The sequence below is a fragment of the Vanacampus margaritifer genome, chromosome 11, assembly GCF_051991255.1.
Source record: "Vanacampus margaritifer isolate UIUO_Vmar chromosome 11, RoL_Vmar_1.0, whole genome shotgun sequence".
Classification (NCBI taxonomy): Eukaryota; Metazoa; Chordata; class Actinopteri; order Syngnathiformes; family Syngnathidae; genus Vanacampus; species Vanacampus margaritifer.
Genome location: NC_135442.1, coordinates 4,324,687 through 4,337,528, shown reverse-complemented (window position 1 = coordinate 4,337,528; position 12,842 = coordinate 4,324,687). Strand labels below are relative to the sequence as shown.

The 12,842-nt window shown below is 39.4% G+C and overlaps 2 protein-coding genes across 7 annotated transcripts in view; one reads left to right on the top strand and one right to left on the bottom strand.

The window, feature by feature from the left end:
- sema5ba (sema domain, seven thrombospondin repeats (type 1 and type 1-like), transmembrane domain (TM) and short cytoplasmic domain, (semaphorin) 5Ba) overlaps positions 1–1,658 on the bottom strand; it is an 83,179-nt gene extending 81,521 nt beyond the window's left edge. For all 6 annotated transcript variants that reach the window (XM_077579293.1, XM_077579294.1, XM_077579295.1 and 3 more), the window contains exon 1: positions 1,476–1,658. The gene's annotated coding sequence lies outside the window, so the exon portion shown is untranslated. The remainder of the gene's footprint in view (positions 1–1,475) is intronic.
- A 1,329-nt stretch (positions 1,659–2,987) lies between these two features.
- Positions 2,988–12,842, top strand: part of pdia5 (protein disulfide isomerase family A, member 5) — a 35,953-nt gene continuing 26,098 nt past the window's right edge. Inside the window, exons 1-3 of the mRNA XM_077579321.1 lie at positions 2,988–3,104; positions 10,988–11,114; positions 12,623–12,710. Of these exons, the coding sequence (XP_077435447.1) occupies positions 3,039–3,104; positions 10,988–11,114; positions 12,623–12,710 (281 nt within the window). The 5' untranslated portion in view covers positions 2,988–3,038. The remainder of the gene's footprint in view (positions 3,105–10,987; positions 11,115–12,622; positions 12,711–12,842) is intronic.

The window sequence follows — 12,842 nt, the reverse complement described above, 5'->3', positions numbered from 1 at the left end:
AAAGTATTTATTGAAACATTTATATTTTTTATGCTACATACACCGCTGCTGGCGAATCTTGCTGCATTAGACATTACGCAATAGTTGCCAGTGTTAGTAAAATTACATGACATCTGTATAGAAAAATGTTCTTGCGCGATAAGCATACAAAACCAAAAATATATATTTTTATGAATGACTACATCTACAAATTGTGTTCTCAAGCATTGAGTGTACAAAAAATAATTAAATAAATAAAAAATACTCTTTAATAATCATTTCAATGATAAACATATAGCCAGATGATAGAAATGTTGACAAAGTATGACAAAATATTAAGAATAGCTACATAACAGATTTTTAATGCTGGCGAATCAATGCAATGCATAACGGCAATCCATATTTGTATGTGCCTTTTCCCAGCCTGAAATGAACGAAACAAATTCTCCCCATCAAACAAAAGTGATATGAACAAAAAATAATAAGACGAATATCTGCTAGGCTGCACTCGAGAGCCATTTGAGCGTTAATGAATAATAAAGGCCTCTTCATTAAAGGCGCTCAAGCAACAGAGTCTCAATTAAACAGCAAATGAAAGCGCTCCTTTAAAAAAAATAAAACCTGCTTACGCGCTCAAGCCTGCCCAGTGCAAAAGAAACACATTTCACATCTTTTATCATCTTCTCTGACAGTGAAAGAATCCACAAAAGACAGCAATCAACAGTAGCAATGACCTTTTTTGTGTTTGTCAACCTGCTCTGCAGCACCACAGCTCACCTGGCTGCTCAACACTGCCCCCTGTCGCCCTCCATCCTCCCTTGCCAGCCACTTCAACACTTCCAGCAACTATTTTCCTTTGTTTGACAGGTCCAGAGGAAGAAAAACGCACTTATGAATGAAAATAACATTCAATAACTAGATTTATAAGGGAGAATCGTTTATGAAAAATGACAAACAATGCTGCTTTCTATGCACATGTAGTCATAACAAAGATTTGGGCTAAAAATATGCATTTCTGCTTACAATCAAACTGCATTTTTGAATACAATTAACGCTAAATAACGAGCTGTTGAAGCGAGAATCACTCGTGAAAAAGGACTATCAAGGCTGCATTCAATGCACAAGTACTCCCAGCAAAGGTTTGTGATAAAAACATGCATTTTTTTGCATGCAACAAATGCAGTTAACAGGCCATAAAAAGCAATTTTGCAACGGTTTTCAACTGTTTATTAACAGCCTTTAAAAGCGTTTTTTCTCTTTGCTAAGTTTTGGGGTCGTCCACTCGAGTGAGGGCAGCTGCCACCCACAAACAGGCCTCTGATGGCGGGATGCAACGTGAGTGGAAAGTCAAAAGTGGAGCTGCAAACAGGTCTCACGTGCAAGACGCACAATTGATTTTAAAGTCTTGCAAGTTCGAAAAATCAGCAGCACAAAGCTTCAACCACAGCAAAGTGCCGCACCAAAAGTGCACCCAGCGACAAAGATCCTCTGCTTACCTTCTCAGATGTTCCTCACGTCCAAAAATGATAATAATGACGCTAATAATTTTGATGGTGGAGGTGGGTCCAGAGGAGCGGAGCGGTCCAGATTCCGTGTCCGCCCAGAGTGTCCCTCTCTCGGCGACCTGCAGCGGAAGACTGCGCGGAGCTCCTCCGCGAGCTTCGGACCAAACCACCTCAGTGAGGATGGTGGGGGCCAATTTGCAAGGCGCGCGCGTGCGGGGAAGTGCTGCGCGTGCACTAGCAGAACAGAATCACCAAGTGAAAGGCGCGCCGCGTGCACGCGCACACCTGAGAGGAGGAGGGGGGACAACATGACCTCGTGGGAATTTGGACGTCATGTTGTTGTGCACCATGAGGCGAGTCTCTCTTGAATTGAAATATCAAAACAGTCGTTCAGAATATACTAAAAAGTGTACTTTAGTCTATAAATTAGATTGTATATTATGCATATCAACAGATTTTTACGATAACTATAGTCATCAATATGTCATCACTGTCAATCGTCTACTTCACATTTTGTACTGATTGTACAATATTACAACCGTAGAGCCTATCCAAATACTGTATAAAAATACACTATAAAAATGACTCTGATATTGGACTGTTTTGTTGTTAATCAAAGTACTTTTGACAATGCTGACACGGAGCTATAAATCATTAACTGCAAATGTATTGATAGGCAGGGATCCTTTTGTGTAACTCAGAGACTGCTGTAGTTGATGCAAATATCATAATAAAATATCATTAAGATGTACGTCTTTGCTTATATTGACCCCAGTCTTGTGCAATTCGACACATTAGGGGTGGCAAATATCAGAAAAGGCATAAAATAATTTGAGAATTAATTAAGTTTTCTTATTTAAAAAAAAAATTGTAATATTACAAGATCAAATATAGTTTTTTTAGAGAGAAAGAGAGAGAATTGTTGTTTTAATATGTAACTTGAACTTCTCAGGCATTCAGAAGACATTAAAATGTGTAGTCAAGTCGACAGATTACCTGTCTGAATATGGAAGATTTCAATATATATGTTATTAATTCAATCTTTTTAAAAAACAATCTTGTTTTAGATATATTTTTTACACTTAAAAAAAAAACATTTTCTATCTATAAGCTCTTGAGAGCTTCATTTCAGAGGTACGTCCGACCCGAGACACTTAATCGTCTATTAATCAACACGATAATATCCCAGTAAATTACAGCGTCCTATTAGGTGAGTACTTGCTGTCAAATAGAATCATTTATTTCCTCCGCCTGCTTCTAATCAGACCGAACAGGAGGAAGATGTGCTGATAGAGACGTAATTAAAAGTGATTCACTGTCTCGTTAATTTGCTTATTGCTTTCTGAGAGGCCCAGTGTGTGTATAATTGCCATTCAACGTGCTTGCAAAATAAACGCGTCTCTTCCATCTCCTAGTAACGACAAGAGGATGGCAGGTGGGCCGAGTTCTTGTATATGGACTACACTTCCCAGAGGGTCTTGCGCGCCGGCTCCGGAAGAAGCCGCCGAATCGAGGCTGCGCATGCGCGCCTAGACGTGGCAACGCAGCGGCATCATGGCCTCTCGGAACCGCTACGGGAGTCGGGTGAGACCGGGGAAAATGCTCGGCTTGCTGCTCCTGGTGAGTCCCGGGGTGCTTTTTAAGGTTATATTTCATAAATGGCGACTGCTTTATTGGGTGGTACTTCAGATGCGATCCTTGTTATTTAATGGCGTATTTCGTGTGAAAGAATCCAGTTTAAGCTAGCCTGTCAGTGGAGAGAAGGCTAGTTGAAGTTGACAAGCTGGACCCAACTTGGTGACCGCATTTCAAACGCTTGTGGCGGGTTTGTGGTGCCGGGAGAGACGCAAGAAGAAGCGGCAGTTTGTGTGGTACTTACGTCTCGGGTTGACGTGTGCTTGGCGGTCGCCCACCTTCGACGAGCTAGCGGGGAGGTTATTACTGCATACCTGCAGCGTTAATTGGACACGTCTTAATGTGCATTTTTTTTAGGCGGGAAAAGTACTACTTTTGCATCTTTGATGGGAAATTTGCCAGGTGGGCTACGAGTAATGTTTGCACTTACTCTCTTCATCCTTTCCTGTTTTTATATTAAGTTATTGAAGAAAGGAGGAGTTCTAGGAAGAAAGCTAACGAGGTTGGTCTGAAAGTAAGACAGGGAGAAAGGTGGACGATATGAAGGATGAAAATTAACGGTAATGTGAGCAAAGAAGGGAAATGCGGAGGATGCAGGACAGAAGGAAGGATGGCGGGAGGGGAAAAAAAGCAAACAGGAATTAACAAGGATGATGATAAAGAGATGGAAGGAAGGGATGGGAGCATCATGGTAGCAAGGAAGTTGCCAAGGTTTGCCTAAAAGGAAGGAAGGAAAGCAAAATGACAGCAAGGATGTCAGATGTCTATTAACAGGTTGGTGGTGAAAGAAGGAAATAAACAAGGACAAAGGAAGTCAGAAGGATGAAGCAAAGATGAATGAAGGCAGGTTCAAAGGTAGACAAAACTTAACAAGATGTTATGAAGGGTGGAAGTAAGGACAAAGTAATGAAGAGTAAGGAAGAAGAGACAAATGGTAGGAAGAAAATGAAAGGCTCTAAAGTGAATTCAGAGATTTATTTCCTGAATACACTATACATGTTTGAAAATAATTGCTGAAAATGTGCAGCCAATACTTAACTATGTTGTACTGAATTTGGGAGCCATAGCATTAAGCTGCTTTTCACTATTTCAGTTTTCCCAATTTGTTGGAATTTTTGTTACTTAGCGATAATTACTTAGGCCATTTCTATCACTAGCAGTGGCGGGCAATTCAATTTCCAAAGGTGCCACATAGCATTTACATGAACAGGATATTTGGGACTGATTGCCAATCTGCGATTAAATTTTTTTTATTACCCATCACTAAATGGAGCAGTATGTTTATTTAAATGAGTTATTTCTTTATTGTATATTTAAATTTATTTATTAATTCTTTAAAAGTACACAGTCATACAATGTGTAATAATGAACATTTACATGTAAATATGACAGATTATAGTTGTTGGCTACATTCTATCTGTAGTCTGTTGGCAGGGTGTAACATTTTAACGGACTTAAACTGTTTACTGTTGTAGTGTACTGTTTATTGAGCATTAACAGAAGTATTCACCAACCATTTTTGCAATGCCCCAGAAGGAAAGTAGAGGTTGAAATACCGATACCTGGTATTGGTACTTGCTCATCCCTTGTTAGGATGCTTCCTGGACGCCTCGCTGGTGAGGTGTTCTGGATACATCCCAGGAAGGTTCACGCTGCAGAGACGACAGTATGTCTCTCAGCCTGGGCCTGGGAATGCCTCGGGATTCCCCCCAAAAGAGCTCGGTGAAGTGGCTGGGGAGAGGGAAATCTTGGCTTCTCTGCTAAAGCTGCTGGCCCCGCAATCAGAGTGTGTGAATACGCAGAAGAAAATGGATAGATGGATTTTCTTTAGTACTATCATGGCCTAATATTTTAAATAATCAATAACTTCAAAATAGACTTCAACGATTTCTGTTTCAGCGTGGGAGACCAGTAGACCATCTATCTATACAAAAACAAATAATTATAAAATAAGTTGCTTTTCCGTCATTAACTCTTTGACTGCCAGACGTTTTCAGAAAAGGGATGCCGTGGGTGCCAGCCGATTTAAGCATTTTGACTGATCTTTCAAGGTCCACAGAAAATTATGTGTTTGGACTATGGAAACACACATACTACCAAATGAAAGATTGGACTCTCATCTTTCATCAGAAAAAAAAGTTTGTTTCTACCTTATTCCGTTTTTCAGTAATCAACAATAGAAAATGGTTAGTTTCACCTCTGTTTTGAAACAAACGTCTTTTAACGTCTTTGGCACTCCTCCATAGGATTTTACTAAACGTTATTTAACGGTTTTGGCAGTCAAAGAGTTAATCAAATATACGATACGATATACTTTTATTTTATACTTATTTTTATTTTATTTATTTTATTTTATTTATACTTTTAAATATGAAAATGACCCATAAATGTAATACAATGTGACACGATCCTGTTCCTGCTTTTACCACCTTTTGTGTTGACTTCTGCAAACATGGGTGGTACAAGAGTTAGTGTGTACTCTGTTCTTTCCGGTGTGCGTTTATGTGCACACTCGTGACATAATGACTGACTTTGTACTCACATCAGGCGTTACGGTGTAAAGAAGTTTTAGAGCCACGTTAGAAAGAGAAAACAGATTGTACTATGGGGATAAAGCTGAGTTCTTATGAGAGGAAAAAAAGTCATTTGGGGTTGGGTAGGTCGTAATATTGCGATATTAAAGTCATATTTTTAAGTGTCGTCATATTTTTTAGTGAGGAAAAGATGTAAAATGTTGAGATTAAGGTCATATTTTGCTAGAGGCGAACGGACATAACATTAAGAGACTTTTTTTCTGAGGAAAGAAGTCATAATTCTATGAGAAGAATTTATATTTAATTTGGAAAAATGTTCTAATAAGAGATTAAATTTGCATTTGATTTGCGAAAAAGTTATATTTCAAGAAGCTATATTTTATTAAGAAAAGTAATAGAAGTATGGAGATTAAATGATTTTTTTTTTTAAAGAAGAAGACTCGTTTGAGGAATAGTCATAAATGACAGAAAGTTGTATTTCATTCAGCAGTGTACAATTTTTTTGTCTTTCCAGTTCGGTAGGTAGGTTCTTGTGGAGTTTAGCTTTGGAAACTCTACATAGGTGAAGGTATAGCAGAAGTAAGTTGGCTCTGAGACTCATTATTCAGAGAAGGCTCTTATCAAATTCCTTCCTGATTTGTTCTGATGTACTGTTTTCTCCGCCGAGCGTCTGCCTTTGATTAAGCACATTTGTCATAACAGATGGAGGACGAGATGATGCTGCGGGGCAGAGGCGCAACACCTGCTGCCTGCTCCTCGCTGTCTCGTCCCACGCCACAAACCCTACCTGCAAGCGCTTGCGTCACTGTTGGGATGCTAGGGATTTTGTCATCGTTTTGAAAATTCAGGCTAAAAAGCCAGTTTCAGTTAGCGACATGAAATTTGGGAGGCATAATACAAGCAGGTTATTTTAACTGCGCATGAAGTAGTTCTCTCAATTAAAAATGAAAAGCCTATTATTAGTCATCTCAGCAGAAGAGGACAGTGGCTGACATTTTCAGACCTCGGAGAATGGAGAGAGTTTATTTTTAACAGGGATGTGATTTTTCCGCTAATTCGCGGAATTCCGCTTTTTTTTTTTTATCTCCCCCCCAAAAAAAAAATTCAGATTTTTTTATTTTATTTTTTTTTGTAGTTCATTGTGTATGCACATGACTCCGACAGATAACATCTTCTGCTATAACAAAGACATTTGTGGTATGCTCTAATATGAGTTACTTTTCATTTGGTCATGATACAATTATTTGTTCATGAAATTTGAACTCTTCAACATTATTTATGTGTTAACTTAGTAATCACATTAGTTAGATATGATGATATTCTCAGTGATAGTTTTTAAAAGCAAAGGCAGTCCAATGTTTTTGAATGTGACTGATTTTGAGTTGACTAAAACTGCCATTTTATATGGGATAGTTCAATATACATTGAAAATTTATGCTGTTGTTTTGTCTATTTCTTTGTCATGTGAGTGCATTGAAAGTACTTAAAAACACGGAAAACCCATGAGCTCCGGGGGGCTACGCCCCCTTGTCCCCCCAACATGGCACTGCTCTGGACCTAGCTGGGTGCTAGCGGCCCCCAAACCCCCGGCTAAATTTTCAGATAATTTCACTTTGGAATCGGACGATCACGGACCCCCAAAATTAAGGAAATCGGGCCCGATCGATCGGCCATCCGATCAATCGGTGCTCCCCTAATTTTAATGGGTTCTTTGAATTTTTGGGGAAATTCAGCCCCTGAAGCCAATTTAACAGAGCCACACAACATTTGGTTGTTATGTCTATTACAAGTACCGGTAGTCATGCAAAAAAGTCCAAGGAAGTCATGCCCAATAAGACACAGGAATTCAGCCACTTTGTTTTGAAGCAGTGATTTCTGGGTCATTTTGGTCACTTCCAGGGTTCTGTTGAATTTGTGAAAATTCAGCCTATGAAGGGCAGTTTAACCAAGCAACATTAAAATTGGTGGACATGTCTCATAGATCCCAATAAAGTATTGAAGTAATGTCGGAAAAGATGCAGAAAATCATCCAGGTTGCTTTAAATCACCAGGATATTTCGGATGTTTCCCAGGGATCGTTTCAAAAATGAAGTACTAGATTTTGGCTGATTGCTACCAGATTTGAAGCACATACTATATACCAGACAGATGGGGATGCAAAATTGTGAGGTGTTTTACATGTTGTTCAGTGATTGCATGTGGGCAGAGCGTGATGGTGAAGTTTGATGATTTGCCATTAAACACCAATCAATCGCTAATAACTAGGCTCATGAATGTTTTCAAAATTCATCCCCCGAAGACAGATTCACTGATCAACTTAAAATTCGGGAGACGTGTATCATGAGTAGACATGCAAGAAAGTCTCAGAAAACCATGCAGTAAATAAAACACACAGCAAGTCCGATTGCTACCAAATTTGGTGTTTTCAGATTCTTTTTCCTCCTGTCAAACATTCTTCTATTGAACTTAATTTTATTAATGTTTATCATATGACTATCATGATGCATATCGATCTATTTCCCCACACTACGCAAAGAAGAAGTAAATCCTCTGCTCTTCAGTATTTGTGCTGTTGTGATGATTGACAATCGGCTTTTCCGCTGCAGAGTGCAGCTTGTGTTTGTCATGCTGCCGTAGTCTGTACAAAGCGCGCCTCACTCCATCATCACGCAAATGTTTGTGTTTACACGTACTGTATTGAGCGCGCCGCACGTCCGCCTGATGGTTTGATAGCGCTGTGCGGCAGTGTGTACATGCTGTAAGACCAACACTATACACAACCCCATTTCCACTGATGTCTCTTGTGCTGTGCGACTCCGCGGTTACGTGCAGTCAAGGGTTTTATGAGTGTTTACTTGTACGCTTTAAACTCGTTGTTAATGCAAACATCAAAGGCAGCTATCAAGTTCATGATCCAGTGGATGCCACTCAAGCTTGACGTTTCGATAGAAATACAAAGTTAAGTCTAAGCCCTAAAAGCACTCAATTTCACGTCTTACTAGAATAAATGGGACATGCTGATACAGCCTCTGGATGTTTGATCGCGTGTCCTCTGATGCCCTCAGATTTACAGATATACCGCATACTCCTTGTGTTTTATTTCAAAGTGGAGTTCAATGGGAATGGCATCGGCACAACAGCAAGCAGTAGGAATGTCGCAGTCTCACTTTTCTGCACCGATTACACCGATTTTGAGTACTGTATCACCCGATCCTCATCAAACAAAGCCACTGAGGCACAATTTTGCTTGTCATTCTCAAAAAGTTGACAATTGTTATACTTCTATTTGAAGGGAAGTTGTTTAGCTCTTTGACTGCCAAAAACGTTAAATAACGTTTAGTAAAATCCTAGGGAGGAGTGCCAAAGACGTTAAAAGACGTTTGTTTCAAAACAGAGGTGAAACTAACCATTTTCTATTGTTGATTACTGAAAAACGGAATAAGGTAGAAACAAACTTTTTTTTTCTGATGAAAGATGAGAGTCCAATCTTTCATTTGGTAGTATGTGTGTTTCCATAGTCCAAACACATAATTTTCTGTGGACCTTGAAAGATCAGTCAAAATGCTTAAATCGGCTGGCACCCACGGCATCCCTTTTCTGAAAACGTCTGGCAGTCAAAGAGTTAATTATGTCACATTTGAGAAAATAATTTGTTATACAAAAACCGAGATCATGAACATCATAACTCGTCGACCCCAAAATCCCTGTTACCTCGTCATGGGTGCGTTTGGAAATACGCTCCAAGTGCAATGCTTCACTTTTTGGAAACTCGAACGTTGTTCAAATCTGCCAAACGAAGTACCGGAGCTCAGTGCAGTAAAATGGCAGTAAACAGTTTAAGCATGATTAATATCTATGTTAAGTATTTTTTTCTAGTTTACAATGGCTTACCTTAACCAGAATCCATCCCAAGACTACTACTACTAGTTCTTCTTCCTCTTCTTTTTTCTCTTCCGCTTCTTATCATCCTCTACTTCGCGTGAATTCAACTATCGCGGCGATCATGGAACGTATCTCCCACGAAAAGTGAGGGAACAACAAAATGCAACACTAGCAATAACATCATCTTTTAATATTGAGTTTTAAAGTGGGCAGAGAGAGAGGAAGGACAACAAAAAGCAATAACATCTGCTAGTACGTAAATAATTTGAAAGAGGGTGAGACAAAAAAAGACGACGAAAAGTAATAACAAAAAAACGTCAGTAGCAATAACAACACCTTTTGTGACTTATTTCTCAAGTGAACAGCGTGCCTCGCCAAGAAAACGGTTCTGCTTCCTGTTGATCTTGTCAATAGGCTCCGGTTCTGAATATGCCATAAATCAACAAGCAGCCCAGTTGGTCATTAAAAAGAAAAAATGAGCGCGACAGCTGCAGGTGAAAACTCATCAAGTCCAACTCTCGCTCGTCATTTGCCATCTAAAGCGCTTCCCAGCATGTATAAATAGCGACTCGGCCAATTAGAGTCCACACGGTTACCTTTGCTGCCTCTGCTTCTCATCTTTGATTAAATTGTCTCTGCGTGCTGACGTTCCCACTCTGGCCATTTACCGCCATTTGCCGGAGCAACTTGTTTGAAGTCCAAGGAAGCTAAAAGATGCACTCTTTTAGCGTTATTGTCTCGCAGCGGATTACTACTCACACCAGGAACAAAATGTGCGGCCCTGTGGGGACATGTGTGTTATTACTTTTCATAGTCTGAAAAGGCGAAAATATACCCAAGACAAATTATTGGGATCTTTCCGGATGACAATAACAGTGATGTCATGTCATGTCATGGCATTGTCAGCTAGTTGCTAAGATTGTCCCATCAGATTAGCCTTCTGTCTGAGTTATGATAAAGTGGATTTGTCCAGATAATAGGGTCCAAAACAGGTTGGACTGACAATCATAAATATGTTCAATATTTACGACCAAAATGCTTTGTGTTTGTGGCTGACTGTCGAACAGAGAAGTGGTGAAACAAAAACCATTTTTTTAATTAAAGCGAGGTATTTTCCACGGCAAGTTTTGCCAGCATCACCATTATACAACGGTTCCAAATAGTTTAAGATTTGAAAAACATCCTTCCGTGTGTACCATGGCCAAGATATGCGGAGGAGGAAAAGTAAAATCACCTCAATGGAGTTGGGTTTGATGTCAGCAGCTTTCTTCCCGCTGACGTCGCTTTCGCACTACAAATCATGGCCGCGCTAATATCGTTATTTATCACGGGGGCCGCTAACGGGATCCGTATTGATTTGAGAAAGCGGCCTGATCATCATTCCCGGTGGACATTTTTCCTGGGTATGATGCACAGTTTTTAGTCATTTGTCTTTATGTTTCACATCACTAGGTGTTGCTAACATCGGTGCTGGATGCAGTCAAGGTTTCGCCCCTTATAGAGAAGGTCAGCGACCACAAAGACTTGAAGAAATTGCTCAGGACAAGGACCAACGTTCTGGTGCTCTACACTCAGACAGGTAGAGAGTTTGATTATTGTTCAAGCCTGTAGAGGAATTAAAAAAAATAAACTCTTGGCCTAAAACCACTTTAAACACCGTTTCCAACAAAAATCAATAAAAAAAAATTCCTCTTGATTCAAAGCACAGAACTGATTTGAAAGGTGAGCTGTCCCAAGATGGTGGCAAACATCAATAATTCGGACATGGTAGACTGAAGCAGTCCGACAAAATGTCAATTCTGTGATGCAGCAGTATTGATACCCATATCGTCAAATATCAGGTCAGCCCAATAGTAATTCATCCATTGCATACAGTACATGGTTGCCTCTGATATTGTGATGTATCATGATACTGTTGGTATTGTTGACAAAACCTAAAATAATACATACACAAAGTCTATTGACCGACCTAAATGAAGCAGAGGTTCTTGTTTTTTTTTTAATATTGTTTCTTCAAAATTGTCGATTGAATTCGATTAATTATTAAGCCCTAGTATGTACTAGGGCTGGGCAATCATGGAAAAATATTCAGCATGATTATTTTGACTGATATTGAAATCATGAAGAGGATTGTTTATTGATTTTGAAACTTAGTATTTACTCAACTACCCCAAAAAAAAAGAAGAAAATAATCGAATACTTGCCAAGCCTTAGTAAATACTGTTTTTCATTTGATTGTTTGATATTGTGAAGTATAGCAGGTGGCTTTTTTTTTGTTGTACCGTTCAGCACACAACCCCTATAACATGTTACTGTTGGCAAATTATCCCAATATCGTATTTTGAGTTCATCTCCCTTTTCCATCCCTGTTACGAAGATATTGTAAAGGTTTTCTTCCATTATGTTGATTATTTGTTATTTGGTATATAGGCAAAATATTTGCAATAGTATCATGAGAAAATAATACTGGTAAATGTAAAGTATATTGACAGTTACTCTGGAATTCCCACAGGTACATAGATATTATGATGTATCTCAAATTTTACCGATTCAATACTGACATTTCTTGTCATTTGCTGTATGGTGATTATTGGTATGATCCATTATGACAATTAAGAATTTTATTCATCATGTGGATGGATCATATCAATGAGTTCATCAGTGGTAAGTCTTACAAACACGGGGAGACAAGCTGCTATTTTAGCAGCCAAGCTAGGAGCTAATCAGTTATCTAAGTAGTCGCAGTGAATATGAAAGAATCCCATTTCTACTGAAGTCGTTTTTGGTCTTGAGCTTAATGTTTAGCACCGCACAACTCATATTCGAGTAAGCCGATCTCTTCTACTGAAGAGTTCTCTGTATCAGCGTCCAATCGTCCCCATCTTCCGTCTGGTCCTCACCATTGTATAACTGTTGAAAGCTGATGTAACACTACTCCAGCTAGTGAAAGACAGGAGAGCCTAAACCCCTCAACCCAAACCCGGCCCTCTCTTTCTTCTTCACGACGGAGGTCCCTCGGTAACTCAATGCTTCTTTTTGGAATGGGAGCATGTCCTCAGAGGCTTCTTCTTCTTGTCTGGCTCACAGCTACATCCAGCGACGCTTACCTGAAGCTGCTGTCTGACGTGGCCCAGACAGTCAAGGGCCAAGGCACCATCGCCTGGGTCAACTGTGGGTATGTACTGTATTAATATTACCAGCTTTTTGCTGGCTCAAATTGAGGCAGATGTGGTACCATTCTAGCTCCAACTAAAGTATTTATGCACATTTTATTGTTCTTTCATGTTTTCCATACATCATATATATA